General features: G+C 38.3%; 1 protein-coding gene across 7 annotated transcripts in view; it reads right to left on the bottom strand.

Annotated features, from left to right (window-relative positions):
* Positions 1–2,678: 2,678 nt before the first annotated feature.
* Positions 2,679–19,058, bottom strand: part of pam (peptidylglycine alpha-amidating monooxygenase) — an 87,229-nt gene continuing 70,849 nt past the window's right edge. For all 7 annotated transcript variants that reach the window (XM_036595116.1, XM_036595119.1, XM_036595113.1 and 4 more), the window contains 10 exons: positions 17,137–17,253; positions 16,263–16,335; positions 15,815–16,025; positions 14,883–15,086; positions 14,131–14,249; positions 10,794–10,893; positions 9,477–9,530; positions 8,252–8,542; positions 6,828–6,890; positions 2,679–3,518 (listed from right to left, as the gene is read on the bottom strand). In XM_036595116.1, the coding sequence (XP_036451009.1) occupies positions 3,337–3,518; positions 6,828–6,890; positions 8,252–8,542; positions 9,477–9,530; positions 10,794–10,893; positions 14,131–14,249; positions 14,883–15,086; positions 15,815–16,025; positions 16,263–16,335; positions 17,137–17,253 (1,414 nt within the window). In that variant the 3' untranslated portion in view covers positions 2,679–3,336. The remainder of the gene's footprint in view (positions 3,519–6,827; positions 6,891–8,251; positions 8,543–9,476; positions 9,531–10,793; positions 10,894–14,130; positions 14,250–14,882; positions 15,087–15,814; positions 16,026–16,262; positions 16,336–17,136; positions 17,254–19,058) is intronic.

Raw genomic sequence — 19,058 nt, forward strand, 5'->3', positions numbered from 1 at the left:
GTGTTTTGGTCGAAATGCAAATAAAACCTGGAGGTCGCGTCTTTAGATAGTGGGGGCGCGATGTCACTGAGATGACGTCATAAGCGGGGCGTGATCTAGGCGTCGCGTTGCGTTGTGGTTTATTTCAGGCCAGGCGCTGGTGATGCAAGACTCTCACTCCTGCTGTGGAATCAATGGCGTCGACTCCTCGAATCCACTTTAAGATAAACGGATACAACAGATACTGAACCATCATAAACGTAGTTTACCCTATTTTGTGTGTAGCTACAGATACTATAGTGATATGATAATAAATTCCTTGATTTCAAGTCATTTAAGGCAGCTTGAAACTATTATTATTAATAAATAATTATTCTACAGCAAACAGGTTTTGTGCAGCAGGACACTACTGAGTGCTGATTGGTTGCCGAGCGGAGCAGCTCATTGGCTGTTCACGCTCACTGACGTCATGGATGTACATGATGTGCTGTTTTAAACTCCCATAACTCGAGTTCAGAAGCTCTTAAGAATGTAACAGCGGTGTTAAAATGTTTAATGCTGTTCTGTGTTCATGAAATAAATGTATTGTTTTACAATAAAATTGTTTAAGCATTTATAAACTATGATTGTGAATTGAGAATTGATTGATGATATATGACTCTCGATTGAGAATTTCCCCGTTGTGGGACTAATAAAGGGTTATCTTGTCTTAAATGCTCCATCTTAACCCATTCTTTTTGGACTCAGGAGCGCCCTCTAGCGTTTGAGAAACATTACAGGGTGGTAATTATCCTCTCTACAAGTTCTCTGGCATTATCACGAATATTTCCATGACTGTGATTTGGTCGCAGGCAGCAGCGCTTTAATATTGGGAATTACTTCTGTAAGTAAAAAAGCCCATCTTGATTGCTGAATTGTAGTCTATTCGTTTCTGGCTTATTCCAGTTTGTTTGGTTGCTGCACAGCTAGATAGAAATCATGTAACTTATTCATCTTCTGTGTTTGTGGTGACGTATTAACGTACTAACGGTTGGCTGCAAAGCAGTCATTACTTAGCAACGGCGCTCAGCGGAATGATACAGCTGTAATCAAAAAAGTGCTGTGATCACAAATAACGGCACAGCTAAAAGGCATCTCAACCAAGGAGATTGAGCCGTCGGAAATCACTGTTGTATAATGTGTAATGTCAAATTAACCACTAACACAAGAACTGAAACAAAAGCATTTTGATTTTAATCGTGTGGGAAGAATTTTGTGAGAAACAACGTCATTCTAGGCCTTCTTGAGTCTCAAGTCCTGGAGATACATCAGTAATTGCAAGTACAAATGGTAGCCTGATCAATGTTTTAGAAAGAGCATTATATTTATGGCCTTAACTGAGTTAAGGACTAGTTCTCAAACTTCACAGTTCGCCACGGAAGCGTGTAAAAGAGAATGCTTTATGATTTCTACAATGAAATCAGTGAAGCTTTTTTAATTAGTTTTAAACAAACTGCCACCTAAATTGACTCTTTAATGGAGTGAAACAACACCATATGATGTACCCTTAGAAAGTATTCACTCCGCCGCGTGCGGCTCTCTACGCCGGTGTGTGTATGTGGAGTCGAGAGCGGAAGGAAAAGTAGTTCCTGTTCTACACACTTATTTACTGCAATATATTTTGCACTTTCAGCATCAAAGACACATCAGTTTAATAAAAAAAAAAAATAGATATTCAGTGTATTACTATAGAAAACACTAGTGAGAACAGACTCTCAAAAAAGGTTCGTTTATGATGAATGAAATGTAGTTTTAAGAGATGGACACTAGATGGCACTGCAGCTCTGTTTTCTGTAGCGGAATCTTGGCTGAGTGAAATAAACAGCAGGAAGAGATCTCATCTGAATTGTTTTTCTCCTTTACCTGAATGGATTTCATAAAAGTGATCTGGTTAGATTCTTACATATCGTGAAAAATGAAGCCATGAGTTAAACAACACTGAACATGATTTAGATGATGCTGGAGCAAACAGAGCTCATGAATAGTAGTTTTTTTTCATAATCTTTTCCAAGAACCTCGTAACTGTCTGGACATAAACAAGGATGTCTCAAAAAAGGGAATCTGATATATATGGAATTAACACTCATGTATGAATTTATGTAAAAAAATACATAAAAAATTTTAAACAATATATTTTTTAAACTAGTACTTCACTAAAAGTTACAGCTGGAAAATGTGGAGCTGGAACAACAATCATCCTTTCATCCCAATTACTGCATTTCTCATTGAAAGTTCATTGGAAGTGAACTCATTCATTCATTTAACTCAATCAGCTGAATAAATGCAAAATTGGTAGGCCAGCATTTCTGACTGGAGTAACTCCATATGAACTGTTATATAGTTTTGGGGAAAAAATCCTGTTCTATGAGTAGGTCTCCAAACTTTTGTCTGACAGTACGTATTTATTTTTCAGTGTGGCGGAGACACACATGAATATTTACTGAAGTTTGGCAGAATTGATAGAAATGTGATAAAAAGGTGTTTGATGTAAGCCATGTGAATTTTTACTGTGGACTGAATTATTTCTATAACAACTTTCCATCCATACTTACATATTTATTTATATATTTGTATACCTGCTAATTATGCTCCTCTTATGTGAAGCTGTCAAATATCTGAAAACACAACATCCACACGATTAAAGACGCGTGCCAGAAGAGTGATGCTTTGCAGACACTTTATTACACAAATAACATTGTTACTGAAAATAGTATTCTTGCAATAAAACCTCAGTATGTCACAACAAATATCAGACACATCTCACATCCTGCTTGGAAAAATGTAGTAAATACAGATTTAGATACATAATCTTTTTTTCTTTCTTTTCTGAATGCGGCACAACAAAAATCAAAATACAGGTGACAGTAGCAGCGCTTTGAAATAAGTGGCACATTTGTAGTAATATAGGTGCTGCAGAAGGCGAAAAATACAGAATCAAAAAGGCACAAATGTACAGATAGGAGATCAAACAAATGTCTGGACCAGTTACCTGAAAACGTAAAAGAGCTAACAAGTTGATAAATTACTGGAAGAAGTTTGTCGACCATAATATAAAAAAACAACTCTACCTCGTTCCTTCCCTTCCATTAAAAATAACCCTAAAGATTTCTGCTTAAGTCTACCAGTGTTTTGCTCCTCTACATGGTCCCTTAAAATCATAAATTAAAGTGGCAGTCAAACATCCCTACTGAGAAAAAGGTTTTCGCACAAATAAATAAAATATATTGGCAGCCAATACGAACAGTTATATATATGATTGCAGTACATCCTGACGTTGCGAGCGTTGGGGGACGGGGGGCGGCTTTGAAATGGGACGGCTCACCGGGACGCGGACACCGGGGGAGGCGGGGCTGAATACTCCTCGTTCTCAGAGTCAGTGGCGTCCTCGTCGTCCTTCTCCAGGTCGCTGCCCTCTGTGCTAAGTCGGTCAAAACCCTGCCGTGTGTAGCCTTTGTGGGAGGCAAAGAAATTCCCCAAGTTTAGCGTCCCTGCAGCCTTGCCTGGAGGAAGATAGAGAAAAGGTCAGAGTGCTGAGATGTGGCCTAATTGAGCTCCATGACAACAGAGTAGGTAAAAGCACTGTGAGGTTTTTGAAGAAGGTGCTTCATGCACAGACATACAGTACAGTAGCTCATTTTGACTGACAGTTAAAACTGAAGTTTTAGGAAAAAGCCCAGTTTTTGATGACAAGAAGAAAAAAGCAAGCAGCAATTTTTTTTTAGTTTCTAAAGTATTTTCGCATTATGTCAGTTTACCAACAATCAATACATGACATTTTTACTGTTACCTAGGAAGTTTGGCCAAAATATTGATGTACGGTCATGTACTCTAACATATATACATACACACACACACACACACACACACACACACACATACACCACACACACACGTATACATATACCCCCCCATATACCACACACACACGCACACACGTTATTATATTGGAGCACTTTGTAGTTCTACAGTTACAGGTTGTAGTCCATCTGTTTCTGTCTATAATTTCTTAGCCTTTCTTTCTCCAATGATCAGACCCCCACAGGATAGCCACTGAGCAAGTATTTTTGGGTGGTGGGTTCTTTCTTAGTACAGTTTGGAGACATTAGAGATGATAGCTCATCTGTTGCTGCACAGTTTGATTTAGTTGTCCTCAAGTCCAGAGGTGTGGGAACTGAGAGCCAGCACAGTTTGCTGGTTTCCCCGCTCAAACACACCAGCTGATCCTGGCAATTAACTGAGGAGTTGAATCAGGTTTGCTTCAGCAGTACAATCACCAAACTGTGCAGGAATCCAGACTTCCAGGACCGGAGTTCCCACCCCTGCTCTGTTCCTTCATCAGTGATCAGTTTCTGCCCACACAAATTTCCCGGTGCACTAACTGCTTGCTCGTTTGGCACAGATTCGGTTGTAAGGAGATAGCAGTGTTAATAATAAGTTCCTTTACAGCAAAACATTCTGCAGGGGTTGTGTTTAACCCCTGCTAAGAAAAACATTGAGAAACAATAAAGCAGACTGCATGCGCATACTGCGGCCATATTAAAGCATATTCTGCACTGCGTCTTCTCACATATATACATCCGATCCTAACAATGTAAACAGTGTTATTCTGATAGTTGACATTTTTCATCATGTGTTTTTTTAAGACCCTGATACAAATCTATTACAAATCTTTAAAAGGCGAAGAGAAATCTGCACCAAAATGGCTGGGTGAGTTGCTCAAACTTCAGTCAACGAAGTGGAATATGTAATCAGCTGCACATGTAATATCCCCACCCCTCCTACATTTTATGTGGCCCTCCATTAAAATGCATATATGTTTTACTATGCCCAAGCAATTTTGGATCGTACACCAGTTTTGTACATAACACAACACACTAAAGGCTTAACACATCAGCCCCAGAATACTGAGAATGACCCACCACCCAAAAATTACTTTTCGAAGTGGTCCTATGGGGGTCTTGACCACTGATAAATGGGAAAAAGCGGGGGACTAAAAAGTTATGTAGAGAAACAGATAAACTATGTGATCGTAGAGCACCTATATTGTAAATGCACCCAATAAAGCATCCAGTGAGTGTATAATGTTTATTTTTACAAAGTGACTTTCAAACTTTTGGCCTGTACTATATGTAAGAGCTCAGATGAAAAGTCATAAACCTGTGTGTTTTGTTCACAGCGCCCGACACGCACACACCTGCAGCGTCTGATTATACCTCTCTGGCCACTTTATCATCACTTGAGTTAAGCTGCAGCCAATGAACCGTCTGTTCATTTCCCTGTTCCATCTGATATGAAAGTCGTTTAGAGAACATACCCTACCATTAAAAAAGTGACAGCTCGCAAAGTATTATGAATTACATTTATTGGATCTCTCAATACCATCTAAAAAGTACCCTCAGGGGCTCTGCGCTTCAGAGCACATTTTAAAAGCTGGGCCCTTGCCAATTAGCGAGTTACTTGCTAGCTCTTAGCTGAAGGGAGCTTAGTCTAAACTCTGGCCCTACATTGCTGCAGAGTCATAGGAGCCAGCACTCTGTACATAAACTGAAACAGCACAGCATGTCTGTGTCTGAATGACAGGGCCCAGCATTCATATACACACAGGAGGGTGGAAACTTCACACAAGCAGTTGGCAGTTGACCTTGGAGGAGAGCAGAAGTTCAGCCCTCAGGGACCAAACGGGGTCCATCCAGCCGCTGTGCGGAATGTAAACAGATGGTGCCTGTTTGAGAGGCTTTCTGACCACAGTGGGTCTCTCTTAAAGGCTGCAGCAATATCTTGGACTTCAGAATACATCACTTGATTGGGTGGAGACATGCTTGCATTATCTTCTGCAAACAAAAAGCTTCCAGTACTTCTGTCTTTTGATCTTTACAGAAAAGCCTCATCAATTAGTTAAAGTGATAGCTGGGTCAAAAAAAATCAGTGCCAGTTTTCTCTTACTCTAAAAGTAGCCCAACAGCCAAGACATGTTTGGTGTCTGAAGTTTGATTCTTTAGTCTTGCACTGGAGCTAAAAGGCTAATGTAGCTAACAAGTAATGGAAGCTTGTAGCACCATGCAAACTGCTTGCCTAACTCATCACACACTCAGCTGGATATCAATGCCTTAATGGTACTAACTGAATTACTTCAATGTTAAAAAAAAACGAAAAATTCTGTCTCATTTAACCTTCTTCTGCAGACACCTTATTGGCCATTCCACCAGCCATTCCGCTGCAAGATACAGTCACTGGATTGAAGAAATGTTTTAATTTTTGTTTATTTTAGATTTATTGGAAGCATTAAAGATATATAGCAACACACTGCTGGCAGAAATACAACACTGTTTCTCATGGGTAGATTTTTCTTGTGGCACTGCTTCTGGTTTCTGACACTGTACGACTTAATATTGTAATCTTAAAAATGGATGGAAATATGTCACATAACAGTGGCTAAAGCAATCTTCAGACCACAGAAAGAAGTCTACTCAATATTATGTAACAATTTGATGTGATTTGAGGTAAGTGAGTGATGATTTAGGCATGCAGTTTGTACAATGCACAATGGAGCATAAGCTTCCATTAGTCTCATAGCTCCAGTACACCCAACATGTCTTGGCTGATTTACAACATTCAGGGGAAAAACTGCTTACATTTGATTTAAATTTGAAACTTTAAGCACAGCTGTCTTAAATACACATTTTTTTATATCTCAAGTTTCTTCACGTTTGATTTGGAAGCTTAATCAGAGTATAAAGACCGCAACTGAACTATAAATAAAGCGATATCTTATTGCTGAAGAGGAACCGTGAATGGTGTTCCTCACTCACCTCTGAGTTTACCCAAGAGTCCTCCTGAGGATCCTGATGGCTCCAGCTTCACTTCATGGCCATCTGTTAAAAAACACACAAGAGAGACACGTACATCAGATCCATCTTTTGTAGGCATGAGTCATCATATACATTTGTTAACTACTTGCGTCAGCTCACTGGACTATCGTACAAGATTCAATCACTTCTTTTGGACTGTAGGAAATCTCAAACTATACCATTCAACCACTGTGCCCATGAGTGGACACTTATGTGATATACTGAATGAGGGCCATTTCAGCCTTGCATTACTTTGCAAACTTTCTACATTTACAATATTGTTCCAGAAAATACATAAAGTCTTAAAAATAAAGGTTCCCAAATAGCTCATTGTTTGGATGTGTACTTGGTTTGGATGTGTCCTAGGCTCCTCTTTATTTGGATAGCACGCAACAGATTATCTACAGATGCTGAAATTATTAACAACAATCTGGGGAAAACTGATTCTCAACAGCAATGGGATTAGGATTAGGACCAGGTTGAGGGTTATGTTTATGTTTTGGGATTGAGGTTATGGGCAGGATTAGGATTAGGGCCACTTTACAGAAAATTAAGGTAAATTTAATGAATATTTAGTTTAATTATATATACAAAGCAAGTTAAATGCAAGGCATCAGCAATGGGCTATCTAAATAAAATGTTACCAAGAACCTTAATTGGTACAGAACTTTTCCATTATGTGGAGCTTTTATGTTGAGCTTCTTTAAACGAAAAGGCTTCTCACACATTTATAAAAATTGTTCTTTAAAAGAACCATCCATTGAAAGGTTCTTTAGGTAACCAGAAGCTGTTCGTCTATGGCACGAAATGAAGCATACAGAACCATTTTTGGCACCCTTTGGAACACCCCCCCACTTTTAAGAATGTCTCCACACAAGCAGGTAAGTGCACACCAGAATCCACGGGTCACTGCAAAACATGTGGCATCTGAAACTGTTATCAGTTACACTCAGGCGTACATGCAATGCAAGAAACAAAGTGACTGACTGCTGGTTAGACTAATGGGTATCAATGAGGATGCACTTCATTCATTGCCTTTCAAGGAGATATGATAATCTTAATTTGTTTGACAAGAAAATACAGGCTACTGGCTATTAACTGATTAATTGATTAACTAATCCAACAATTACATCTTCTGTGGTTTCCTTTAACTTAGCCCCATCACAGCTGTACCATCTGTGTAACAAGTTATACCTCTTTTATGGTGCACAAAATAATAAAGTCCATATTGCCCACAGTGCTTCCAATAGTGCACTACAATCTGCTGATTGTGTACATCATTTCAACAGATTGCATTACAGTGTTACAGAGCACTTTTTTGTTTTTATGTACAACTCGTTGACTTTGTTGACTAAGTGTTGCAGCCCTATCTCTGTGCTAGTTACCTCCATACATCCTGCTTTTCTTCCAGCGGATGAAGACACCAATGGTGATGACCAGCACCAGAGGGAGGAGCAGGAGCAAAGTGGTGATGACTCCAGGAGACAAACCCTGAGCACTGGCCTTGTTCGCAATCTTCCCCTTCTCTTTCTCCTTCTCTTCTGGAGTCTTGGCCTGCTGCGCTGGAACTGGCTCTTTCTCTGGAACCTCTGGGAGCTTCTGCACTGTGGCCTTGGGTGACTGCTCCAATGGCTTGTGGATGGGCTTCAAATTGGCCTGGACGAACGTCTCTGTTTCTAAAAGGAAGCAGTTAAACGTGCTGTACTTTAGGTTGTTTCATGTTATGTAACTTCTGCAGAATTACAATTATAATTTAAAAAAAGTTGGATACAGTTGTATGCAAAAGCTTGTCACATTACATGCTTGTTGATGTGTTCAGTTTTTTTCAACTAAACATGTCATTTGACTGGGGTGCCTAAGTCTTGCACACGACTATACATTTGTCTTTTTGCATGTATAATTTGTTTAAAATTAGGGGGAATTTGTACCCATTTAGTATTAATCTGCCCTCCAGACTTTTTCAGCTAAGTCTGACCTGCTTTTCATTGCAGCTATGCAAGCCATCAATTAAACCATAACACCATAAAAACCTTAAAAATGAACACTTTCCTTTTATGATGAAATATGATCTAAGGTGAAAAAAAAAACAGTTAAAGCACTGTGATTAATTAAAAATGTCAATGTCAACAGGCCAAAATTTGCCAGTGTGCTTTTGTACTATTGTCAGTCTATTATAGCCAATTATAGCCGAATAGAGTCATTACTCCATTACAGGAAAGAACTGCTTAAACAACTAGAGACAATGTAACTGTTAGCTTAGGTTTGCGGTATAATTAAGCAAATACCTGCTCTCTGACAAGGTAAACATGAAGTTCATTTCAGCCCGCAGACAGAGAGAAGAGTGTGTGGCTGTGAAGCCTGCAGCACTCTGTCATTATCTAGTGCAGAGTGTGTTAGAAACAGCCTTAAAGCCCTCACTATTCTCTTTACACGTTTCTACACGCAGGCCCTGACAGTCTGAAATGTCAACTGGCACGCCAAGTTTTGTTTGTTTCCCCATCCACAGAATGAGGAAAAAAAACTGGAAGCAAAGGACATGGCACTGATAAATGGTGTGCCGCAGTCAGTCGAGTAGGACAAAAGTGAAAACAACCGTTAGAAATTGTGTACCTTCAATTTCCTGTACCTCGATTCCTCCTTTTTTAACTGAACGATGTTCTGCTCCTGAAAGGGAAAAGGGAAAAAAGTGATGCTTATTTTCTGTGTAAAAACAAAAGGTCTGTATACTCTTCAAGGACATTTAATAGCTGTTCATTAAAGGCACCTTCTCTCGAATGAGGCCCTTATGTAAGAGCTGAACTTGTGAAGGCCTAAAAAGTCACTGTTGGAAACAGCAGTGTTTTTCACTTTGAACAGCGCTCAAAAGACATGACGGTGCTGGCTATGAGTCATCTCAAGGCTGTATTCAGGATCTTATGAATGTACCGCCATGTCCACAGCACATCTCTTTGTAAACAAGGGACAACTGCCTGACTGACACTGTGAAAAACACCCCCGCTCTCATCACACCACTCCAGGATCACGAACATGAAGGACAGCTATACTGTATGAGGCATTCACAAGCGCAGTCTTTAACGTATGTGTACATCAATCTAAACTACACTAAACTGCATTTAATTACTGTGATCACTAGAAATCTATAAAAATCTGAGAATGTGATATCTAAAGCCACTTGCCTGGGCAGTATGTGTTTATTTGATTAAAAACACATTGGAATCAAGACGAATAAACAATATTCGACAGTGACAGTGTGTTAACCATTTCCAAAGCTCTCATTCAGGAAACCTAGTACAGTTACCATCCTATACCTAGTTTTTCCAATCAATCTAAGTAAGTCAGGTGCTGCTGATGGAAATGAACAAATTCAAACAATGGCTGCATTCTTGTAATCAAGATATTAATAACTTTTTTAAAAACGATCTTGCTACGTTTTACTGTATTTGAGTTTATTTGCACTCATTCTGTTATATAGTGTTTTACTGGCAAAATACACATACAGCAGAGATAAATAGTTTTAAACTATGTTCATGGCTGCATAAGACTTCTGAACAGAACTATATGTGTCAAGGGCTTTGGAATTTTATTAATATAATTTATGGATAATACAGTTAACATTAACATAACCTTGAAACCTAATATAACCTTATTAATGTTTCTTAAATCCAATCATACTATCATCTAAGCACTTGTGTAGTGAGATGAGTGTATCCTCACTGTCATATCAAATCATCATAACTTATTTTTTTATTATTTGAAAACGCCAGCTCATTGTGTGACATGATATTTCATGATGAATGGATACACAGAAATGTTTGCAAATTACAGGACAATGTTTATTTCTTTCTCCTATAAGTTACCATTTTAGAAATACAATGTTTTGTTATGACAGCTATGATATTAAAAGAGAAGAAATTAAACAAAACTTACTTTCAGATGGCACAAATTTTATGACTGAGTCTGAGGCAGCATCCCCAACAAAGACACTCCCGTCCTTGGTGACGACGATGTCATGAGGCATTTTGAACTTCTGAATAAAATAAAACAACACACAAAAGACATTCCACATTAGATTTTAAGAGCTGTATTACATTGTAGTAAAAAATGCGGATTAAAAACTCCAAAAAGCACCAGCTCCTCCATGTCTGCCATGCTACAGTTCACTAAGGGTTTTTCAAATGTATTTTAGAAGAGCACAGAACGGAGATAAACACTGCCTTTAATAGTGGAAGACATCCCAAAAGAGACAACATTCACAATATTAGCAGCACCACTGAGCACAAATAAATGGCCAGAAGTGGGGTCAAACTTGACTAACAGCAAACTCATCTGTAGTAAACGCAAACAATTCAACAAATTCAGTGCTATCGGCTAACTTTTACTATACGTTACACTTATAGTGTGGCACCATATGCTACTGTTATATGTTAATTATTCATGTTTACAAATGCATTACAATCAGCAATTGCAGTAATACAGCAATTTCAACATACAGTACAGTCAGAAAAAGTTACTGTACAGGTACATTTTTTGTCCCATAAGGCTCAAACAATGTAAACGGACCATCAAAGGTAGAACATGGTCCTTAGGGTCCAATTTTTACCCTAAAGGTACAAAGGTGCATTACATTAACTTATAATGTATATATATTTCTTAGCAGCTACACGTCTTTTCAGACCCATAGTGTTGTCTTCTCATAGTGAAAGGATGGACAGAAGCACTTGTGTATTTTTTCAGGTCTGTCATCAAATATTGACAGTGTTGGTGGTCGACCAGGTCTTGCATGGTTGTTACGTGTCCCGTTTTTTCTGTATCTTGTGATAATTTTTTTTTTTTTATAATTTTGGAAATTCCTGTTTTTTCACTAATTTATACTTCGATTTTCCACTTCCTGTGGGTTATCTTATATCACATCTCCTCCAAAATATCCTCTGGAAAACAAATAACTTTCTGGCTGTTTTGATTAAGAATTTAAAACATGAAAGGTGGTCTGTAATTTTTGCATAATACTGTCCATCTAATCAGAGAGACTGGCAGTCAGACACTCAGACATGATGATGTCATTCTGCTGTGACTGGAAAAAAGATGTTAGCCTGATGAAGATGACAATGTCCAGTGGCAGTCAGCAACTTGGTTCAATTCCTTTAAGTGGTATCAGAGGGAGGAAGCACAAAATGAATTCACCTCAGACAGGATAATCAATCAGGAACAAAAGCTTTCAGACTAATCAATAAATGTTTATAGGAAAGCTGTACATAGTCATTTCAGAGAATATGCACACACATCTATTTGCACATATATTAAATGCAATCAAATTCTAAGTATAGCCTTGTTCAATCTAATATGGCGTTGTGTGCTTCTCCCTCGTCAATATAGTCCAGTCATAAAGCATTATGAAATGTAGGCCTTGACAAATCAAACTTTTAGTGTTGTTATAGCAACAGTGCTTTGGGTAAGCGGTCAGGTTTACAGTGAGTCAAGCTTTCCAGTGCATAAAATACTTTACCCGAAAGGCAAACATTACCTTCCTCTACAGTCTCTTACATTTTAAACACTACAGGCTTGTTTGGACCTAAATGTACAATATTGCAGGGACACAGAATGGTCACTGTACCAATATGACCCCATCAGACAAAATTTTAGTATAGTGATTATTATGATATGCCTCACAATCTATTAAAAAACCCATTATTGTTCAATCAGTGAATGTGACACGGTTAAAGACTATGCAGCCCTAGATCCCATGGTGCATTTCACAGCAGTTAAACTATCACAGCCAAAGTCAGGCAGGCTATGCTACAACCATGTAATCACTTGTAATGCTGTTCCAGCCCAGCTAAGCTGGGTTTTACCGTGTTTGTTAAGAGAGCTTATCATACCAAAGCAGGAGAACAGAACTAGATTATACCTTCACATTACATATCATATCCACCCTTGTCAATAAACAACACCAGGCCTGGATGTTTCATGGTTTCGTAAGAAAGGTATAAAGCTAAAGGAGAAATCCCTGTTTCATGCTCTGGGTGAATATGAGGGATTTTCAGATAAAGCTGAGGCTTTTGTGTTAGGTGGAGTAGCCATCACTGTGCCTGTGAAACATGGTGTGTGTTATGTGGGTGATATGTAAAAAAAAAATCACGATACATGAAAATAGGTATATTTATGATATACATGACATTTAATATTTCTATTCACTCTTAAAACAGAAAAATTACAGGACATAATTTTACAATTACCTCTGATGTAGTTATTCAGCCAAGACGCTCTGATGTCCACATGTTGATTCTTTAGGTTAGCGCTGGAGCTTCAAGGCTAAAGTTGCAAACAAACACTAGAAGACAAGCCACCCAAATCCTTTCCATAAATACATCCTCAAAACTTCTCTCAAACCGCATCTAGGTTTTCATTAAGGTCAAACAAACTTGTAGAACACAGTTTGACTTACTGTGAACTATAAAAATGAAAAAACCTCACCATTTAGTGGAACACTGTGGTCAGCCATTTAAAGACCTACAGGTGCTGAAAATCCACTTTATAGTCATGTGCATCACGTAAACATAGGGAGTCTAGATTACATTCACAATTTATGTTGTTCTTATTTATAAACATACATCTTCAGTTATAAAACTGAAGATTATTAAAAAAAACAATTCAGCACAACACCTGTCTAAAGTGGCTGCCCACTGTGTTCAATTAAAGAGTGAAGTTTTGTTCAATTTTACAATTTACAGTAAGTCATACTGTGTCCTAAACTACATCGATAAGTCTGTGCAGCCTTAATGAATGCAGTTTTAGAAGGCTGAGACAAGTTCTGGGAACACATTTACAAAAAAAGATTTAGGCAACTTCCAGTGTGTGTTAGCAACATTAGCCTCTCTGCTCCTGTGCTAAACTAAAAAAACAATATTTGGAGACCAAACATGTCTTGGCTGATCTGGGATAAGTGAGAATGTGTGTAAATTAGATTTTTCACTCCTTTTACTTTTACTCATTTTACTCCTTTTTTGATTTTTTAATTCTTTTAATGCATGAAATGTTATAAAACACATGAAAATATGACACAAAAAACAGATTATGTTAAAACCACAGTAATTAACCACATTTCATTTACTGTGCACCACTACATTTAATTAAGCATAGCCAATTCTGCTTACTTTCATGACACAAGCTGTTGTTCAGACAAACACATTGTGATATAATTTATCATTTAGTGAAATCATACCTTTATATTGCCCACCCTAGTGTGTATGTATGTGTGTGTTAGCACCTGTGTGTCCGGTGCGAACATGTCCAGGATCTCATTGGTTGAATAATTGAGTACGAAGCCTCGGAGAGGGGCAGAGTGGCCGTATGGAGATTCTCCATTCACTACATAGACTAGCCCACCTGAAACAGCACATTAGCATGAGAGACGTGTCGCCCCAGAAACAGTTCCACATAAATATTGATACAGCTTTTGCATTAATCATCAAAGGAGCTGTCAAAGGGGCTGCTCGATTTAACCAACGATTCATATTAAACTAGGAGGCAGTGAATTGGAACTGATGCAGCGGTGAGCAGTGACAGACGCCCAAGACAGATAGATTCGCACTTGTTTTATATGGACTGCAGTATTTATATGTTGCATTGCAGCTGTATGGAATATTATTTCAATGAGGTAGGTATTCAGCCTCTAAGTCAAAGGAGAAGAGGAAAAAAAACTCACCGTTTTCAACAAAATCAATTTAGTTGCAGATTAGAAAATTATTTTAATATGATGCTAATATTCTATAGGTTTCAAACAAATCGTAAGAAGCTACAAAAACAAAAAAAATATGATGAGTGGAGATGTATTTGTTTCCATAATAACTGAGAAAGCTGTATAGCTGTATAATCATAGCCATGATTAAACCATCAGTTCAGGTTCTTTCTAACATCTTCATCTTGAGAAAAGTTACTCTTGCGCTGTTAAACCAGCACTCACTCAACAGAGCGAGTAGCACTGTGCCTTGTACAGATCTGGATGGTTTTCAAGCTCACCATGCACAGGTGCGTAGGACACAGCAAACACCTCTCCTCCAAACTCATCTCTCTTGATCTCCTTCACAAACTCGCCGGTGTCAGCCATGAAGCACTGAACACGGCCGTTCTCTCGGTCAGCCACTAGCAGCTCACGCTTGTCCGGCAAAAAGGCCAGGCTGTGGGGGATCTGGAATGGCACACGTCGTCGCCTGTCCAACCAGCCTAAAGACAAGACACACAAGAGTAACAAAGCAGAATACAGTTAACATTAAAAAACATGACATATCCTACTAAAAATCAACAACTAATACTGGGTAATGTTGTATAATATAATGCATTGTTTTCTATTTTTGAGTTGGATAGATTCACTTAATAACAAACATCAATAAAAAGATGTGAAAACAGTGTAGTTATGTCTAGGAAAAAAAATATTTTATTATAGTTTTCTTCATTCAAGAAAGAGGCTGTATTCATTAATTCATTGTGTTCTGGCTGTCGTACAAAGACCTCAACAAATAAATAATTACTATTATAAGAAAAAGCTCTCTCAAAAAACAAAAAACAAACAAACAAAAAAAAACATTTACATATGTCCATCTAGTCAGCATACAGCACTTCAGCTCACATTATTAGAAATGTTTCAGCCCATACTGCTTTTTAAACGAGGCACCATATAGGGCATCAACTTAATCTGAAGTACAGTGATGTATTTATTTATTTTCACACGAAAAAAGGGAGTTTCTTCTCTGGACCTTCTCAAACTCTGTGAACCTTCTACATTACATTCACAGGACAGTGACTTGCTTAGGAGTATTCTTAAGTTGCACTGTATCATTTCACCTGTACACATCATCATATCACCTGTACACATTGTGGTTGTATTGTCTACTCTTCTCTCCAGCTCTTTCTAAATAATGTAAACAGAAACTGCAGTGTCTTAGGGTGTGTACCTGCTCCCCAGTCAGAGAGATATTTGCCCTCTGGTGAGAATTTGAGGATCCTGCTGTTGCAGTAGCCATCAGACACAAAGATGTTGCCAGTTTCAGGGTCTACAGCTACATCAGTAGGCTGGCAGAAATGGCTCCTATCGCTGCCTGGTTTAAAAGCCTCACCCAGCACCAGCAGCGGCTTCTCCTTTTCATCTTTGCTCAGTTTAAACACCTAACACCAGGGGAAAAGTGCAACAACAGATGGCTTAACAACCACAGTCAACCTGTAACACAATGCTGCTACGTATGTTGAAAGAGGCTGAGCTAAAATAGGTCACCTTTTCATGCAAGCTCAATTAATTTTCAAGCCAACATACACACAGTGCAATGCATAACGCTTCAGAGATCAGGTTGAGAGGAAGCAGACTTGCTAAAAGCTTTTGTAGCTGACTTTAAAAGTCTCCTTTACCTGATGAAGAGCTACATCAGTCACCCAATAATTATTGTCTTTATCTGTGGTAATCCCATGTGGCAAATAAAACCTGTTACGAAACAAAAAATAGAAAAAAATGCTTCAGTAACTTTAATAATAGACAGTCATGCACCATTCTGTGGCCAGCGTCATGACCATATTAAAAACTATGGGTTTAAGTTGGTTTTCTATATAGGAAAAATGAACAGCGTTTTTGAAAATCATTTCCTGTGGTAAACAAAAATGTTTCAAACCCAAAACTTTTTGTCGTGTATATTTTTCCTTCAAATGTCATTGGATCTACTAAACTACAAGGTCATTTGACAGCCAAAATATGAATAATGCGACAAAAGCAAGCTAATATTCCTTTAAATGACATTGCACAAAGTAAGTCTAAACACTATTGTATTCCTATACCAGCTACAGACTGTAGGCTACCATTACCAAAACAACTTTGGTACTACATTTGATAAAACCCGCTGGCTTGCTTAGATTATTTTGGCGAAGCTGCCAGTCTTATGACATCAGTTCAGTATGCTGGACTTTTAGTTTTACACATATTTTAACTACATCCTAATTTAGAGGATCTAGTGACATCTGAATGAAAAATTCACATAATGATGCGCATAACAAGTTTGGAACATTTTGTTTACCACACAGCTCGACAGCTGTGATATCTTAACAACAGCATTCATTTTTCTTAGAGAAACAGAAAAATCTGAAATCTGAGAAAAAACTCCTAATATCTTAATGTGGGCATGATGCCAGTTACAGAATGATGACACAACTTTAGAGGTCTGTTGAAAATGTTGAGTAAACACAGCAAAATGAATCAGTTATCCCAATTTCAGAGACAAGCACTGATACTTACATGTTTCTCCCTGAGGCCTTGAGCACATTGCCTTTGACTGGATCCACCACCAAAATGGTTGACTGCTGAATGGGGCCGAGGGACTTTTGCTGGTATAACGCACTGTTGTCAAAAGAGCTGCCAGAGAAAAGCAGTCCATTAATATGACTAAACTAAATACCTGATTGTGAATGAATGTGGCAAGAAAATGCAGATATTAGACATTAGAAAAGCCAAACAAGTTAGAATTTCAGTCGGAAAGGCAAATCAATGGCACTTTAATTGGGGCTACCTAGACAGGCACTTCATAAGACATGCATAAGCATCAGATAATATGATTACAAAGCAATACACGAGTATTTGTGATCAGTTTTGCCATTAATCGCAATATGAAACAAGATGTTTTATGAAGAAATTGGCAATGCACTGACATAAGCCTTAAACTAAAGTTTATAATACTGTTATGAAGCATCAAAGAAATGGATATAGGCAGAGGCCTAGTTAAGGACACCATATATCAGTTCTCTGGAAGATTTTGATGTCCTTGGATGCAAGTGATCATTTTCCCATATGTATAAATACATATATGCAAATTCATAAATATGTAGGTACAAAAATCTTGTACTTCAGTAAAAGTAGAATACTCTAGGTAAAATATTACTTGAGTAAAAGTAAAGGTTCCCTGTCTGTATTTTCACTTGAGCATTATTTTGATGAACAATTTCTGCTAAGGAGAGCTGTGTAGCTACAAGTGTCAAAATCAGAGTTAGCTGCTCATATCCGCTGTCATATAAGTCTCCTCAAACTAAACTGCACTTCACAGCATGGTGACATGGTTCTTAACTAGGCCTCTGTCCTGTAAGTTCCATTACTTAGGAATCAGGCTTCATAACAGTTAATGCAACAAATATCTGTCATCTTAGTTTAAGACTTTAAGACTGCAAAATATTTTTAAAAAATATTTATACAACATTTTTTTAACCTCCTTCTGCCACATCTGCAGCATATGGTTGTTCACCACAGACAATTTTAATGTGTTTCCCTATACTTAAAAAAAAACAGAACATGTGCTGACTCCAAGCTCATTTATAATATAAGCAGTTATCCTGTTACATTCTATTACAACTGGGTGTGTTTAAGTCACCTGGTTTTCTGTTTTTTGTGTAAGTCCAGTAATATGTATTAAAATTGGTGTCTGTGGCAGACGACTGCACGCTACAGATGAAGCAACAGAGATTAGATTGAAAAAAATGCTGAAGTATTTCTGTAAAACAGGAGAAAAAGTAAGGGCACAATGAAGTTATCCCCAGTCTTGAGGCCCTTAAGGGCAAGAGTGTTTGTGTGATGAGTGCAAAAAAATAAAAATAAAAACAGTGCAAAAATTTGTGACAGTAAAGAAAGCCTACAGGAATACTATAATAACCATATCCTATCTGTATCCTCATGCATATCCAGTAAGCACTTGATCCATCACCCTCTTTAGCTGTGGCCTCCCTGCGGACCTCCCAACGTAACCAGTTATGCATAACAAATAACCCCGCCAACCAGCCTAGCCAGGAACAGCCACTAAATCACTTCTTTATCTAATCGTTTTGCATAGAGAACTAAACTAAAGCTCCATTCTGTAATTCTGCAGGGAATGCTCCATCCCCACTCGTTCCCAATGATGAATTTCTGCCCAACTCTGCAACAAGATCTAGAGTGGTTAGGGGCAGAGGATGAATGGATTTAAGAGGGCTTCCTCTCTTCACCTAGAGACCCAACCCATTAATTCCACTCTCTCCATTTCTCTCACTCTTTTCCACGCTCCCTCTCCCACTCCAATCTCCTTTACACTCTGGCTTTAGCAGAAGCACAGCAGGGCTGACCCAGGAGCACAGAGGCAGGGGTAGTTTCACCTCTGGATTCCTGGCATCAGAACTGCCCTTCATCCAGAGGCTCAG

This window comes from Colossoma macropomum, unplaced genomic scaffold (assembly GCF_904425465.1).
Source record: "Colossoma macropomum unplaced genomic scaffold, Colossoma_macropomum, whole genome shotgun sequence".
NCBI lineage: Eukaryota > Metazoa > Chordata > Actinopteri > Characiformes > Serrasalmidae > Colossoma > Colossoma macropomum.